At 37.0% G+C, this 16,795-nt stretch overlaps 1 protein-coding gene across 7 annotated transcripts in view; it reads left to right on the top strand.

The window, feature by feature from the left end:
- SMYD3 (SET and MYND domain containing 3) overlaps positions 1-16,795 on the top strand; it is a 406,076-nt gene that overhangs the window by 324,129 nt on the left and 65,152 nt on the right. For all 7 annotated transcript variants that reach the window (XM_065057918.1, XM_065057916.1, XM_065057920.1 and 4 more), the window contains one exon: positions 2,999-3,109. In XM_065057918.1, the coding sequence (XP_064913990.1) occupies positions 2,999-3,109 (111 nt within the window). The remainder of the gene's footprint in view (positions 1-2,998; positions 3,110-16,795) is intronic.

Here is a 16,795-nt window from a genome sequence, read left to right as displayed (position 1 = left end):
AGCTGAAATAATGTTTTAATTAGTACCATACATGCCACATGCAAATACCATTAAGACAACCTTTGATAAATGAGTATATTTCTTAAATATGTACAAGTTAAATGAGCCTTGCATCTAATGAAGGGATCCAAAATTAAAACAAGTGTAGAAGAGAGACTTGACTACAGAATTTTTATGTTTAAACGATTAAATGATTAGTACAGACTTAGTCACCGTTAGGTTGGTCATATTTCTAAATATTCTAATTACATTTTCCCACTCAGTCTGCCAGCTACAAACATTTTTTCACTTACGGTTTTCTGCTGGCAGGATGTGGAATTTGGACTCGGGCCTTTGACAGCAAGAGAAACCCTAAGTTGTTAAAATGCAAGGAGGTATCAGTGTGATGTCTTGTCCTCCTCCTTCTGCCATTCATATGCCCTAACACGGAGCAGGTTGTTACATGACTGTTTGTATCCACAACTGTTTGCTAACCCCTGAAAAAGAAATTACTGCTTTCAAACTTGTTCCTACTTCCAAGTTTTCTGCAAGATGAGTGCCAAAAAAAAAAAAAAAAAAAAAAAAAAAAAAAAAAAAAAAAAGAGAAAGAGATGATGTAGCCTGTAGGCTGAAGATAGATAAAGCATGTTTGATGTTGGCTATGGGTTTGTTTTGCAGTATAAGAAGTGAATCCTGCCTAATGATGGATTCAACAAATTATAAGATTTAAACCATTGTCTTAAGTATTTTGGCAAAGAATAGACTAATCTCATGTGAATTATTTTCACAGAAGATTCCTACTGTGTTTCACTGTGCCTGAACTTGATTAAATCCCTTGTACTGCTGGATGCCACCTGAACCCACAGCCCAGTGCGATATGGGTCAGAACCAGTGATGTTTCTGCAGAGGATAAGAGACAGGGAACAAGCCAGTGTGTGAAATTATTTTGACAGAAAACACTTGCAAGTTGCAAGGAGACATGAAGATCAGAGACTTGTGATGGGAGAGGGAAACTGGACTTGGAATGGAAGAGGTCAGGAGTACAGCTCACCTGGAAAGTGCTTTGTGGGAAGGGAGGGAGACAGGTCTTTCTTGCCACACCAGAGTAGGACCAGCTGGGGAAAGGAGTGAGGACAAAGTTGGTGGGGTCACTGAAGATTATAGAGAAACCAGAGCAGGGCAACAAGGACTGTTAGCTCAGGAGAGTAAGAGTGTTGGTGATCAAATATGGGGAAAAGGTGTAAGATGAGGCATGCAGGGGAGGCAGAAGGGAAGACCTGGGACTGGCAAGATGGTGTACCAAGAATGTCCACGTAAGGAGCTAGAACTGAGGGTGGGAAACCAGGTTTAGATGACCAGGTGTAGAGAATAAGACTGGAAGATGATACTCATGTCCAGAGACAAAGACAGAATGACCAGAGGGACAGATTGGAGACAATGGGGCAGAAGAGACAAAGATTAGGAGAGAAGAGTGGAAAAGAAATAGAGAAAACACTTTCCATCCGTTCACTGCAGAAAACTGTGAAGGAAGCCTACAGCTCCTGTGCAAATGATTAGTAGAGACTGTTCTGTAAATCAGCACTGGTGAAACTAATTCCCTCTTGGCTCAGACACGCACAAGCTGAGACAGAATAACATTATACAGAATGCAAAAGCTAACAAAGTTCTCACACTTTTTAACTTTTGATTATCTGTGGAACTTTGTCTTTTTTTGTTCATTATACTATTAATCTTCAATTATGAGCCCTTTTTTTTTTTCAGGCTTTCTGCCTATGATAATTTTAAATGCTTGACTTTGCCATCTCAGTAATTTTCTTTTAATACAGTCCTCCTTCAATATGTAATCAAATTATGCTGTAATAATAAATGAAAAACATGCAGGCATTGGTTTAGTTGCTTGTTAATTGCTCATTTAATTAGAATGCTCAGTAATTTGCTAAATGCAGGGTCTGACAATGGATTTTATAGTCATTACTATAAATTGGTCGGGTTTTCCTGTAATTTCTTTGAGTGGATTCTTATGATTTAGCTGAGAACCATGTGAAAATTCTCCCAATTAGTTGAAGTGTCTAGGCTCAGGATAAAATAATGTGACCTGAGATTTTTTAGCTCTGACCCCTCTGGAGTGTTTCAAAGTGTGCTGGGCATATAGTGAAGTCTCAATAGTGTGTATGACTGAATGCTGGTCTGAACAGGGCTGTTATTTTGTTATATTCTTTCCCTTATCATTAGTTTGTGCCTGCGCGCTTTAAACATTTTAAGAACTCCATGCAAATGATTAGCCCCGTAAAATTCCTTGTGGCAGGTGTTGAAGTGAACAAACTACAGAATTCTCTGTAGTTCATTAGAATTCACTCTGTGCAGCATGAGGAGTTGAAAACAGCACAAATGTAATAATTTTCTTTTATCATTTTAATAAATTTTCTTGTAAATAGTTTCAACAACTTTGACAGCAATACTTTTGTGCTTCCTTAGTCACTAAGGAAACATCACAGACATACTGAAGATGCATATGACATAAGAGGAGCTTTCCTCAGGCTCAAACATAGGTTTGCAAGAAAGTAGGATCTTCCCCAAGACAAGATTTTTTGAGATATTTTGATGTTGTATAACACCGGTGCTTTGGAATTAGATAGAAAATGGCATCTAATACACAGGGAATTCAGATACTGACCTTCATTTCTTATTTCTTTCTAATTTCTCTGTCATTTTTTTTCTTGTTTTTTTTCTTTTTCTTTCAAATTAGGATGAAAAGTTGAAATAGTAATAATTTTGGGGATTTAGAATTTCAAGCAATTTATCTGGAAATCTGAAAAAGTGTTTTTCTATGGAAATTATTTTTGGCCCTTTTTCTAACCCTTTAAAAGTTATCAATTTCTTCTAGGAAATCATCTGTTAAGATAACATTTTATACTGGAAATAAAACTTGTATCAAAAAATATTATTTTAGCTATACCTACAACAAATATGGAATTTTTGTATAATGTACCAACTCTGTTTTTGTATGTGCTGCTCACAGCTCACCATCAGTTATACTGAATCACTGATGCCCACCAGCGAACGCCAAAAGCAACTGATGCGCCAGTATTGCTTTGAATGCGACTGTCTCCTCTGCCAGAATCAAGAAAAGGTAGGTTGAGTGAAGAAACTCCTTGCCAATGAAACAGAATTTTCCAAGGCCTGTCAGCAGCTTCCCTTCCTTTATGTAATACTTATCTTTTGCTACTAATTGAATGGCCAGAATAGAGAAGAAAATGACCTCTGCCCTCAGTGGTGTTATGTTGCAATGAAAGAAAACTGTGAAGGAAAGAAAAGCAGGAAATGTTGACAACACGATAAGATTAATTTCTTGCTAAAACATGCATTGTTCATAAAGCTAGGAACCACTTTCAGTTCCAAGATGTAATTCAGATTGTTCTGAGATTCAAGGACCTCTGAACATGAGAGTTAACATGACTTTAATAAGCTGAAAGGATTTTTTTTTTCTACTTGAAAGAATAATCTTGGAACTTCAACTGAAGCTACTTGTCTGATGCTGCAGGAAGGCTGTGCTTGTCCTCATTAAGTTAAATTAATTTTGACAAACACCTGCATCAATAATTTTCAAGAACTACCAGAAATATTCAACAGTTGTAAGAAAGAGAGATGAATCTCCTTGTGTGACAGTCTGTTGTTTTTATGCTCTTTCACAAGGTCTTGGTGTAGCAGGTCAGTAGTTGTAATAGATAAAATTTTGTTTAACATGACCTTTTACAGGGATTTAGCCTAGCCTGGTTTAATTATATTCTGGGTTGCTTCATATTTATACAACTTGATGAGAGATCAAATGGAATATGCAAAATGAGGCTGGCTTCATAGCAGTTTATGCACTTTGTCTCTCTAGTTATATGTACACTTGTTCTTATTTTCACAAATGCCTGGTTTAGGTGAGTCACCTGCATAGCTAAATGAGTTCCCAGTAGATTGGAAATGGTAAGAAAGGTATTGATGAAAATGTGATTACAAGGAGCATGATATGATTCATGAAATAATTGCTGTACAGAGAAAAAACAAACAAACAAAAACTAAGTTTAAACTCTGTGTTGAGTAGGACAGTTGTATGTGTGTAGCTTTGTATAAGCCAAAGTACACCCATTGAACATATAATGTATTGTTTGATTCATCAGTAAGCCATTCCGAAGAGAAGCAGTTCCAAAGAGAGAACACAGAAATGTTTCAGGCTTATGATGTAATGCTAAATTACTTCCTGTCCATGTGCAAAAGTTGTTGGCATTCTCTGCCTGATAAAAATGGCTACAATGCTACTTGGGGGCAGTGAAGAGAAGACCTCTTTTTGTCTTTCTTTAGAAGATGCTCACTCAAGTGCTATGAATTCCTAGATTCATTTTGGGGAATGGCATCCCCATAGATGCAGTGATGATTAGGAAAAATAAGGCTAAAGAGTATTTAAGGATCACTTAACAGTTTGTGAAATGTTAGACAAATGGTGTAAAGACCTTTCAGCGTATAGAATGTTTTAAGAAACAGATCCACAGGCTGGAGTATACTCAACTGTATAGTATAGTATAGTATAGTCAACATACAACATCAAAAAATATTGTAGTGAAATTATATGTGCATATGTTGATGACAACAATAGTCTCATATGTAAGTTAAAATTAATTAATTATTTTTCCTCTTTGAAATTTTAAACTGTGGTTTGAGTTCATCTTATATAGCTCTTTTTGCCCATGGGTAAAATTCCTTGTGGGGATGATACTACAAAATGTTTGGAAAGCTTTTTGTGACTGCATTCTGAAATTTTGTAGTTTCCTCATTGTTCCCAGGTAAAGAGGTTTGTGAAGGGCTAGGAACCTCATGTCAGCTTTGTCTGTTGATGCCTATGAAGAAGACATCTTTATCCTCAGCTTCAGTCTAGGATGATTAGATATAATCTACAGCAGTCCTCATGATACTGCACTTCATTTTCTGGGACAGAAATTTTGCAGTTAAAACTGTTTACATGACTAACTTGGAAACACAGGGTTTTTTTCTACCATTGATCTCAGTCATTGCTGGTATGCTGAGTGGCATGTAACACTGTAGATGTACATGTACATGTAACACTTTTTTTTTTTTTTAAATTACAGAGTGACTGGATTTAGATGCTTAAAAGGCATCCATTATCAAAATTATTCAGTCATGTCCTTGCTGAAACACTCCTAATACTAAGACAAATTTCCAGGACATCTTGAAAAAAAAAATTAAAAGGCAAAATCTTTGTCAACAGAATAGGCAATGGCTGCAACTTTTGGTCACCAAGGGTGGCAGATTCAACATTGTGATTCAAAAACAATAATCAGGTAATAGTAAATTCCCATATTACAACAATACTTTGCAAATACAATGGCTTAGTCAACAGCAATCCATCTCATAAATCTTTGTTACAGGTAAAAATGCAAATTCCAATTTAGCTAAGTAATGCTTTACGCCTTCAAGTAAATTCTCAAGTGTTGTGGATTTTTTCAGTTGTTCTCATCTTATTAAAAGCCCTAGAATTTCTTTTCTAACCAATATTTACAGAGATTGTAGCTTCTCATTACTCCCAAGTTCCAGTCTTGCTGAGTGTGCCTGCGAGCTGCTGAGCACATACCAGGAACCAGTGAAAACAGAGAAATGGCTCCTGAGACGCGCACATCAATTTACAGTCATGTCATTTCCACTGTAGCTTTTATTCTATATCTTTTGTACTGTTTAAAAAGTGAACCTCAGAATCCTGTGGGAACTATATGTTAAAGTTTATATGAAGGGCATACAAACCTTATGTGTATTAGTACTTAGTTACATGTATGCTTATTTATTCATATTTTTAAAATACTTTGGAAGTTTCTTATCAATGAAATTCATGTCTCCTGCTATATTTTCTAATGGCTTGTTCATTTAGTCTCATGTGCTCAAGTGAAGAAGGAAGATAGTATCAAGTTTCTGTTCTCAAATCAGTTGCTGACTTTGTAAGTGACCTTGGGTAATTCCTTTTTGTTTTTTAAGACCTTGCTCTTATTTTTCATAATTAGTGAAAATCTACCATATCAACTAGAGCTGAACAGATTTTTGACTAGAAAGCAGACCAGTCTGTCTAAATCAGGGACCATTTTTGTGAAACTCTGTTTTTCTCATTTTCCCAAATGCAGCATGAAGATCACATATTTACTTCTGCTGATTATTCTGCTGTCCAAAGGATAATAAAGAAAGATGCTGCATTTTCTAAGATCTTTTAGCTTTAACTTCTGGCTTTGTTTTAATCAGAATAATTCCTTGAAGTGAAATGGTTTGAGGTTTAGTTCTCTGCTTTGTGCAGTTCCCATTGCCATGTAGCATCTTAGTAAAAAACCACCACCAACAACAACAACAAACACCAAAAAAAGCCAACAAGGTCATATTTAACCTCAGAGACATCTACATGAGCAAATAACACATTTAGCCTACAAAATGCTACTAATTTCTCCTAACTTTAGTTAGACATCTAATCTAAGCCAGTTTGTAGCCTTCCTCCTTACCCAAAGACAAGACAAGCAGCTCATTCATACTGTCTTGCAGTAGAAATCTGTGAAAACTGCAATGGATATAAAAGGTTAAAGCAATTCCTTCAAGTAAATACCCACACTTTAGACAGATAAAGTTGGATGAAATAAATTATGCTGCTCCCTGGAGTATCTATAAGCACAAAATAAAGCATCACATGGTTATGTTTCTGTTCTAGCTGACATGGATAGCAGAGTGCTGTTGCAACTATGTGGGTTTTAGCACACTAACATCCAGATTGTTGGCAAAAGCTGTTTATGCAGATCACTTCAAGCATTTGTCACTGGCTGCTGCTGTAGACACATATATCTTACAGGCAGTGTCACTGCTTCTTCGCTGTTATTTGTGCTAAAATTGATTAAACATTGTACTGCAATCACACAGTTTAGCTATGTAAGAGTAGTTTGTCAAAGTGCTCTCTTGCCATTCTAGGTTACATGAGTCTGCATGGGCTTTTTCTAATATTTTGGGTTTTCTGAGGAAGTATGATTTAAAAGGCAACTTATCTATGAAGAAATACTATTTATTTCTCATTTACTGTAGTAATTTGTGTCACAGATATATAAAACAGCAAAGTTGACCGCAACACCAGTAATGACTTTAAAATTCCCAGTCACTTGGTCTTAGCTAGATATGGCAACTTCATAACACATAAGAATCTCTCTAACTATTGCGTAAGTATGCACAGTTCACTTGCACAATTGTCTGGATCTGAGACTGTAATATGGCAAAGGCTGGATTTCCAGGCATACTGAAACAAGCTGCAGCCCAAGCACAGGAACACTCTCAAAGTTGTTGAGCATCAACTTGAACTGATGCGCTGTGGCACACTCAGTGTGAGCAGACACAGCCCTAGACCAAATGGAGAGGCCCAAGGCTGTGCAGTCACCACTGCATTGCGTATCATTGGAGCAAATGGATGAGAGGAAATGGCCTCAAGTTGCGCCAGGGGAGGTTCAGATTGGATATTAGGGAAAATTTCTTCCCAGAAAGGGTTGTCAGGCCTTGGAACAGGCTGCCAAGGGAAATGGTGCAGTCACCATCCCTGGAGGTGTTTAAAAGATGTGTAGATGAGGTTCTTAGGGATATGGTTTAGTGCTAGATTTACGTTATGGTTGGACTCAGTGATCTTAAGGGTCTCTTCCAACCAAAATGATTCTATGATTCTAAATGTTCCTCAGTGGTCACTGCTGATGAAAAAACTTCAAAGGGAATCTCTGCTTGCAATTTTCTGTCTGCTTCTCAACTGTGAACACAGCCATTCAATAATCCACGCAAATAGCTGTCACCAAGTGAGAAAACATGGAGGCAAACAGTGGCAACTAACTGGACCTGTGGGTCTTAGATAATTTTTGTGCCTGGGCTTCAACGTCAGCTGCATTTTGATTCTAAGAGGTCGTAACGTAATACTGGCCAGTCTCTTTTAGCAACTGGTCAAGCAGCTCAGCTGCTGATTTGACATGGGAAGAGTAACAAGTGCTAATACATTGGTGTAAACTGGTTAGAGTAAGATTAAGCTGAACTTTTTGGCCATACAGATACTGCCAAACTAAACTGCACTAGCTACAAATCTAAACAATATTTTAATTATTTTGGCTGAAGTTGAAATAAAAAAAAATCAGTAATAAAAGAGAGAAAAAAGGTGTCTTTCTAAAAGTCACTCAGAATATTTCCAGGCTGTCAGTACTTTAAGTTATTGCTACTGTAATGTCTTCAGTTCATTGTATCCCTGACAGCTTTATACATTATTATTTGTTCCATTTTAAGATCAATCTCCGCTGTAATTCGGAAATATGTGCCTTCCTAAAAGCTGAACTCTTGGCAACTTATTACCATTCCAGCACATAAAAAGCCCCTGACATTAATTATAATTAAAGATGGGATTACATTGATGACAAACATTTTAAACTGAGAACAGTTTTTTCCACAGTCATGAGCCAGGGTATTGTTCATGTGCTACATTTTCAGCCAAGGTTTTCAGGGAGATTTGTGCTTACAGAATCACTTTGTTATGTGTTGTCTTTCTCCTTTGGAGCCAGGATTTAATATTTTAGTCTAGCTTACTTTTTGGAAGGCTTTTATTTATTACAAGGTCAAAAGCAATGGGCTTGAATCTGAAACATTTTTTATGTTTGGCCAGTATTTGATAGTTGCCAAAGCTAATAATAACATAATGCCAGTAAGCACATTATTCCTTTAATCAGTTTATTGCTTTGCTCGGTACTTACTTATATTGCATTCTGAGTTTTGGTAGAGAACATCACAAGTCTAGCTTCCACCTAAAGAACTCCCAAAATTAGGTCACTTGAATAGCAGCCAAGCCATCTATATCTACACAAAAATGTCACCTGCAGTTCTTTAACTGGTATTGCCCTTCCATACATCCACTAACTCTTTTATTAAAAAATCACCGAATAAGTTTCTGAACCTACTAGGAGTTTTGGCATTATTTTCCTATCTTAGGAGCAATGCAACTGTAGCTGAGAGATATCATCAAATGTAAATGGTCCTCCATGTAAGTTGATTAAATTTGTTGCTAGAGCATATGGCTGTAGTCAGTTTGGCTCACTGAGGTTTCTGAGAGATGCTTGAATGTGGCCAAGGATGGAATTTACATAGTATTTTCACCTTTGATTTTCGTGTTTGGTGTCAGCAGTCCCATGGAAGAACAGGTACTTAAATCACAGAGGCATTGTTACATGAAAAATACTATTATTGATTTTTAAATTAGCACGTAAACACTTCACATGAGATCACTATACTGGTGTTAGTACAAAAGTATCACCCCTCCCTCGGGGAACGTATATTTAGGACAGAGGAAATGCAAAGTTATATGTTAAGAAGTGGCTTATTAAATTGCTGAATTGTCAAGTTCCAGAAGTTTGTGTCCCAGTTTCCCCAATATTTATTTAATTTCAGGCATTTGTATTCTCACTAAGTTCTCCAAGTATAATATGAAAGATGACATCTCAAAATTAATTCAAAAGATGAAGCCTGGGAAGCAAGGATTAAATAGGATTGTTGAAAACAAGTCTGTGTTCATACAGCTAACTGAACCTAAAACCCCTTGAGCAAAGCAAAGAATAGAATAGGAGCATCTGTATCTCTAGTCATGATTCTAAGGTACTTGCTAAGTACTGAAGTACTAAGGGTGTCTCTAAAAAAAACAACAACAAAAAAAAATTGTTTAATTCATTTCCTATCAAAAAATAGAGTTTGCAATCATTTATTTTAGAAATTGTCTGTTCATTCCTCATCTCCTTTTTAGCGTTTTGCCACTAGAACTGGCTTTGAAGCAAACTGCAGCAGGAAGTCAAGCCAGAGCTCAGTCATATTTCACCCCCCTGCCACTTCAGCCCAACATCAGTATAACCAGAGCCTACAAAAAACAGTAATTAGCAGCCCACTGGGACACAGTGCTGGTTCTTTCCAAAGGTGGTTGGCTGAAGTTCCTTCCTTCTGGCAAGACATTTTGTAGTGACATGAACCGTGGATCAGTTTCTGAAATCCAACAGTCAGTCTAACACTCTTCAGTTCCCTTTCAGAGGATCTTACCCTCCTGGGATGTATTTCCAAACAGCCAAGGACAGAGGGCTTGTTTTTTCTTTCTAATACCCAAAATGACACTAAAAGCCAAGGCAACCGCTTCTAATTTCTGGCCTCTCTTGTCCATTAACAAAAGAATCATCTCTTCAGCTTCTTAGCGTTTCTTACATGACTTCTAAGGCTTCTTCCATATTTCAACATTGTAATTTTTCTCCATCAAAGGACAGTCCCACACACATTGTTGACAGTGACAAATGGACTGTGATCATTTTCCCATGACAACGTACCTCTCTCAGTTGCTTCAGGACAGCTTCAGTGTGCTCTGATCATGACTTGGCAGCAGTCAGCTGGAGCTTGCTTGGGTTGTCAAAGGTCATGGAAAAGATACTCCTCTTCTTATAAACAGACATGAATTCAGAGCTGTATGTGGACTCCATTCTTGTTCAGGGGATCCTTGATCGGGAAACCTTTATCAATTTTGTCCAACATTTTCATATTTGGAGCCAACATAGGAGTCGGAGTATGGCTGTCTCCTGGGAGTCCGGCTTTCTGCTCATCTGAGGGGAGCAGAATCTCATTCCTTTCAGATCCAGACATCTAAGAGGAAATTTAAATCTTCTGGCAGATGTTTTAAGCACTAACACATTTTTGCCAAGGGAAGGGAGTCTGCTCTAACTCCTGTTTCAGGCCATAGCATGTCTCAATGTCCAGCTAGCGGTGTTCCCCCTTTCCGGATGTCCAGCTTCCTTGGGACTGTTATTAGAACTAGCTATTACTGCTATGATTTCTTTTTTTCAGATGGTGTCATTCCTGTAGGGGTCACTAAATCAAAATAAGAAAAGTCTCGCTTTGGGTGAGCACTCCAAAATAAGCACATAGAAGAAAATACGCCCAGAGAAACTGCAGTAATTTAAGACATAAGACTAGATCAGGGAAATAATTTTCCAGACACCTTTTCCTGCAGTGATTTTGAGGACACTAGTTCACAATATTTTTCTAAATATATATGGAAGCCAGTCATTGCTTTCTTTGATCTTGAATCTCTGAGTTCTCTTTCACAAAGTTTGCCAAAAGTATTTCAGCCTGTCAAGGTGGTTTCTAATATCAGTATTACCTAGGAGAATAATCTTGATGTTGGATGCCTTTCCTTCAGCTGTTTATCAGTCTCTTTCTTCTACTCTGCAGGATTTTTTTTATTTTTTTATTTTTTTAATCACATGAATTAGTTAATTTACTCTTCTTATGTAAACGAAGAAAGATGACTTTCCTGTCAGCTGCCCCTAAAATTTTAGGCACTTTCTGAAAGCCAAATGTTATTTTTTATTTTAGTTTTCAAAGACTGATTGATTGATTGATTGATTTAGGACCCTGTGGCAAGGTCATCAGATATCCTAATTTCATTGTAATTTCTTTTTGACAGTGTAGTTCTTCAAAGTTTGGGGCTTTGGTTGAATTTGTATGAAGTGCTATAGATTAAGAAAGACAAAATCAGGCTCTTCAGTGCCCTAATCAGTTCCAGTCCTTAACTAATATCCTCTGGTCTATTAAAGCAAGAATGAGCTCATCTGAATAGCAAGGAAGTCTGTAATTTTTGAGACTGTAAAACTGCAGACTGAATGCTTTGGATGAAAAATTGCCATGGTAAACAATGTGCCATATCAATATCTTGCCAATAATTTAATTAATAACACAACAATGCAGTAACTAAAGCTGTAGTTGTAATATCTGGATTTGTAAGCTTTATTTTTCAACATGAATAGGAAGTTTTGGTTGTGTAAAAGGCAGCAGGCTTGAAAAGGCTGAATTTACTCCAGCTATGTGAGTTATAGCAGAGGACTGTGTAATAGTTGACCTGTTGCAGGATCTCCTGCCATTTTCCACAAGATTGCCAGTGAATTGTATGAAAGCCATTGATTACACTGCAAAAAGTGATTTGAATTGGAGATTGTGGTAAAACAGAGTATCACAACTCTGCCCAAGATTTACCTGACCACAGTCATTAAGAAAAGTGTGCTGCTGTATCATATTGCTTTAGAAAAGATAAGGCATGAATCTTTGTCTTAGTGTTGGCAAGTGTTGGATATAAATTAAAGTTTCTGCACTTCTTTGAAAATATCTAGCGAACTAAATTTTACTCTCAGAATATTTCTCTTGTACAACTTAACATAAAGTTTGCATCATTTCCATGCACAGAAAGAGTCCTGAGCTTTGAAAGCTTTTGATATGATTCCAGCCAAATCATACAGTGGTTTGAATTTATAGATGTTTGGTATAGGGGAGAAAGATACTGTGAAGTTTTTCCTAGGACATTGTATGTAGTTAACAACAGTGGGGATCCATGCAAAGCAAGCTACTTGTCCCCTACTTCAAAGCCTCACCTGCAAAAGAAATTTTAAAAAGTAAGGGCTGAGATAGCGTGCTTTTCAGAGGGGTGACATCCATCTGACTGGGAAAAATATTATAGGAGAACATTATGTCTGCTTTTGGAACAACGAGTGAAGTAATTATTGGGGAGACAGAGAGGTAGATTATGACTACCATGAACTGCTTTTTGGAAAACTGGGAATCCAGTGTAGATTATGTGTCACCAAATTCTGTTGCTTCAGCAGGTCCCATAAACACTTAATTCCATGTGCATCAAGATGTCTAACTTTCAGTACACATTTTGTAATCTAGGCTACCTCTCCTTGTTTTGAATCACTTTGGTCCATGACGATTAGCTGCTGAGGCATGTAAAAACTTGTAACAATGGCAGTCAACAGGAACCAGTTGTGCAATAGCTATTCAAACAGTAAATAAAGACCCTGATAAATATTTAAAGGCTTTATAATAGTTTCAATGACATTATGACATTTGGCAGCATATCCTTTTCACTCCCTGGGATGTCGCCATTTTTCTGTTTTCTTTTGTGACAGTGACTAAAATGTCTGTATTATTGAATCCAAATAAAAAAGTACTAGAAAGGTCCTGGAAACCGTTTGTTTCAGGCACTCATTTGGTTTATGGAATGTTTCTAGCTGCTTTCCTTACAGACTGGGAGAACCTCCACTGTTTTAAGTTGGTGTTAGAGGATAGTGAATAATAATTCTCCAAAGCGTAAGTTCTTGAAATGACTAAAACACGGAAAGACGTATTTTAGAGGTATTTGCATACATCTCCTAATATTCACTAATATTCACCTAGCAGACGATCAAATTTTGGAAAATTCTAGAGGAGAAAACTCCATATACTGTGCTCTCTGAAGACTTGCAGTTGTACAAAAGTAAATTCAGTGTTTTCTTATTTATGACTTAAAAAACTTGGAGACTGGTCAGTGTGGATTTGAGCATTGACACAGGATATTCAAGCAACATGCTAGTGAGTTAGGCAGTCAATATTTATCGGTGCTATAGGAATTGCCACTTTCACTTTTGAGATCTCAAATATTTTAAGGTATAGAGTAGATTCATCAACTGTGTATGATCTTAACTGTGTTGCGTGTGCCTTTGTAAACCCTAAACTTCCTGTATTTGATATGCATTTATTCAGAAAACGTGTGCTGCAGTAAATATTATTTTACATTGCAATACACATTAGAAACATAATTACTATAGATTCCATTTTATCATGTGATATATCATGCATTAAGTTATTAAATTGTTTTGGTAATGGTGTTCAGAATAAATATCCAACTTCATGTCAGTATATCTTCAGTTAGAACCAATAATTCAATGGGCACATATTCTTCAAATCACTGAAGCATAAATTGAACTTTGATACACAAATAACTACACCTCTACATAGTGAAGTGTTTAGTCATTCACATAAATATTAACTTTAATGGGATTTATGCGTGCATTTAAACTTAAGTATATATTTCAATGCACTGTTGCATGTGGATTGGATTATGCATTGTGAATAGCTAAATGTTCTGAGGATTTCAGACCTGTGTATCTCTTTTGAACCACTAAATGTTCTCAGTGGCACTCTGTGTCTCCACAGGTTTCACAATTAAGGAATAAAGCAGATTTGCCTTACAGCTGTCAGTTTGATTGGTAAGATAGACCTAGAGATTGCCATAGCAAATGTGTAATGTCTAAGACAGTCTGAAATACCAGTCTCACAGTTGCTAGGGATTATGCTGAACAGTATCCTTCCTCAGGTAACCAAATTACCCACAGGGTTTTTTTGGACTGATGCTGGAAATTACAATGGAATTACCAACGTGCCAAGAATTTTTGGGTGGTCTGGCATAAGGCCTTATTTCTCTGATGCTAAGCTGTAAATACGTTCCTTTGCTTTTCCTCGCTTCCTCCAATCTTCTGGCTTTTATGAGTTGTTAAGTAGTGAACTTCTATTTATTGCTCTTCCCATGGTCCAATCAATTTTTATTTCAGCGTGTAACAGATGCAGCTTAATGAGAATTTTGCAGTCAGCTCTAAGCTCCTGAAATTAGGAGGTTTATAAAGGCAGTACCATCACAGGCACAAAACTCGATCCTGTTGCTCATGGAATAAACTTTCCTCTTACTGTAGGAATTTATAGTATCCACTCTAAATATATATAAACTCTAAAAATTGCTCTGACAGTATGCTTAAACATAAAATCACCGTAATAATCAGTCATATATAATGCTTACCAAATAGTTACAGATTGTGTCCATAATAACCCTGTTTCTACAGTACCCAGCATTTTCATGAATGAATTGGAAGTAATTGCAAAATCATTGCCAGTAAAATTCATAGATGACAAAGACTGAGAGAATAATAAACATTTATGAGGACAGGTAAATAATACAGAGTAACTAGAATTGCTTGGTAAATTAGACTTATTGAAATAAAATACACCACTACTGCAAAGGTGGATCTACACCTATGATTTATTTCACTGAACCTCATACAGCTACAGTGTAAATGTCAGTATCTGAGCTACTTACTCTAGACTTCCTTTGTGGATAAAATGGAGAAAAATTGACATACTTTGATTATTATTCAGCTGACATATTTTAGAAGCCTGTTTTAAGACAATACTAATTGCACCCTGAGAGTGCCTCTTTTTGTCTGTCAAATAGAAGTGTAGCCCAAATGTCTACATTTGGTCAGATGAATCTCAGCATAGATGTCTGAACTGAAATGAAAAAACATTGTGCTGGCAACGAAGGCTAATGTGACCCTTGAATCTATAGGCAGGGGACTCCGTAGGAAGAGGGATGTCAGTTTGCCTCTCTATAAAACATTTATGAAATTGCCTCTGTAATATACAATATACAGATGCAGTGATCTTTGAAAGGGCTGTTTAAAAATATGTGCGCCTAAAAAAAAAATCATAAAATTTAATAGCTGAAGTGGGATTGCAGTGGGTAAGAGTGGAGTATGAGTTTGACAGAAATACAGTTACTATTTTTGGTGTGCAGAATTGTGAGCCTGACAGATATTATGCTTGCAACTGGACAGGTTGAGAACTGTTGGTCTGTTTGCTCCTCTCTTACCTGAAACTTTATGACTTAATTAACTTTAAGGTGTTATTTGGATAAACTTATCTTAGTCCCATTTCATTTTATTAAATTAAACTGACCTCTTAAAATGGACTTGCTGATCTTAATTTTCTCTTCATTAAAAACATCTCATTTCAATAAATTTCCCACAGTTGTTTTGATGCCTCTTTTTAAATTTCCAAGTAAATATCATAATGTTGAAACTAAGTTGGATAGCGTTAAGGGAAGGTTACTCATACTACCATGTGAAGATGCTTTGTTTTTTGCAGTAATTGTACGCAGGGTCTGGGGAAGCTTTTGTCTTGATTTGCATGCCTAAGTAGAGCATTTAAACATGAATGGCAGTTAAATTTGCCAATACCTATACAATATAGAGTATTATTAGCCTGTGCAGTTCTTATGTACTTCCAGATTCCAGAGTCAGTAATCCATGAAGAGCTGATATCGATTATGCGAGGTAATGCAGCCTGCCTAATGCTGAGCAATGTACTGCACAGCTCCACTATGGCATCCCACTGCAATGTGTCTTATTTTACTTTGGGGATGCAAAAATAAAAAATACAAATCAAATTTGTTCAGAAGTGAGGTTCACCCCCTGCCAACAGCCTCACAGAGAACACAACATTGTTTTTCTCTGCAGACAAAGGAGCTTTGCAATTGCAATTGCCATATGTCCCATCTACCTTCTTCAGAGCCATATGACAGAAAACTGAAGGTCTTCTCTTCTGACAGCTCACCTTCTGGTGAGGACAACCTTATGTGGGTTGGAAAGGGTAGCTGACATTTATGGAGGTGACATTATTTTTCATGGAGCAGGGCAAGGGAGCTTTCGAAACTTCAGAAATCACATGTAAACCTTGAATCAAGACGGGGCTCTGTGCACTGATGATTTCACATACTCATAGTTCTTAACAAAGTACATTCACAACAGTGAAGGTGAATGAAATCCTCAACTGAAGCTTCAGGCTTCTATAAACCACAGCTCTCATAATAGGAGATGAGGGTTCTTTGATTCTTAGTTTAAGCTTCATCCAGTGTACAAATATAGATCCAGCCCAAGTTCCGCTATGGAGGCAAACTCTAGTTCCACAGATTGCTTCACAACAGCCTCTCCTTCCCAGTGAGTATACGTTTTTCATCAGCTGTACAGTCCTCTATCACAAACTGCCACCCCATCACGCAATTGCGACTTCAAAGTTGAGCACAAATTACCTGGGGAAAGAGTGAAGATGTTTT

This window comes from Columba livia, chromosome 3 (assembly GCF_036013475.1).
Source record: "Columba livia isolate bColLiv1 breed racing homer chromosome 3, bColLiv1.pat.W.v2, whole genome shotgun sequence".
NCBI classification, from domain to species: Eukaryota; Metazoa; Chordata; class Aves; order Columbiformes; family Columbidae; genus Columba; species Columba livia.
This window is presented reverse-complemented; position numbering and strand designations above follow the sequence as displayed.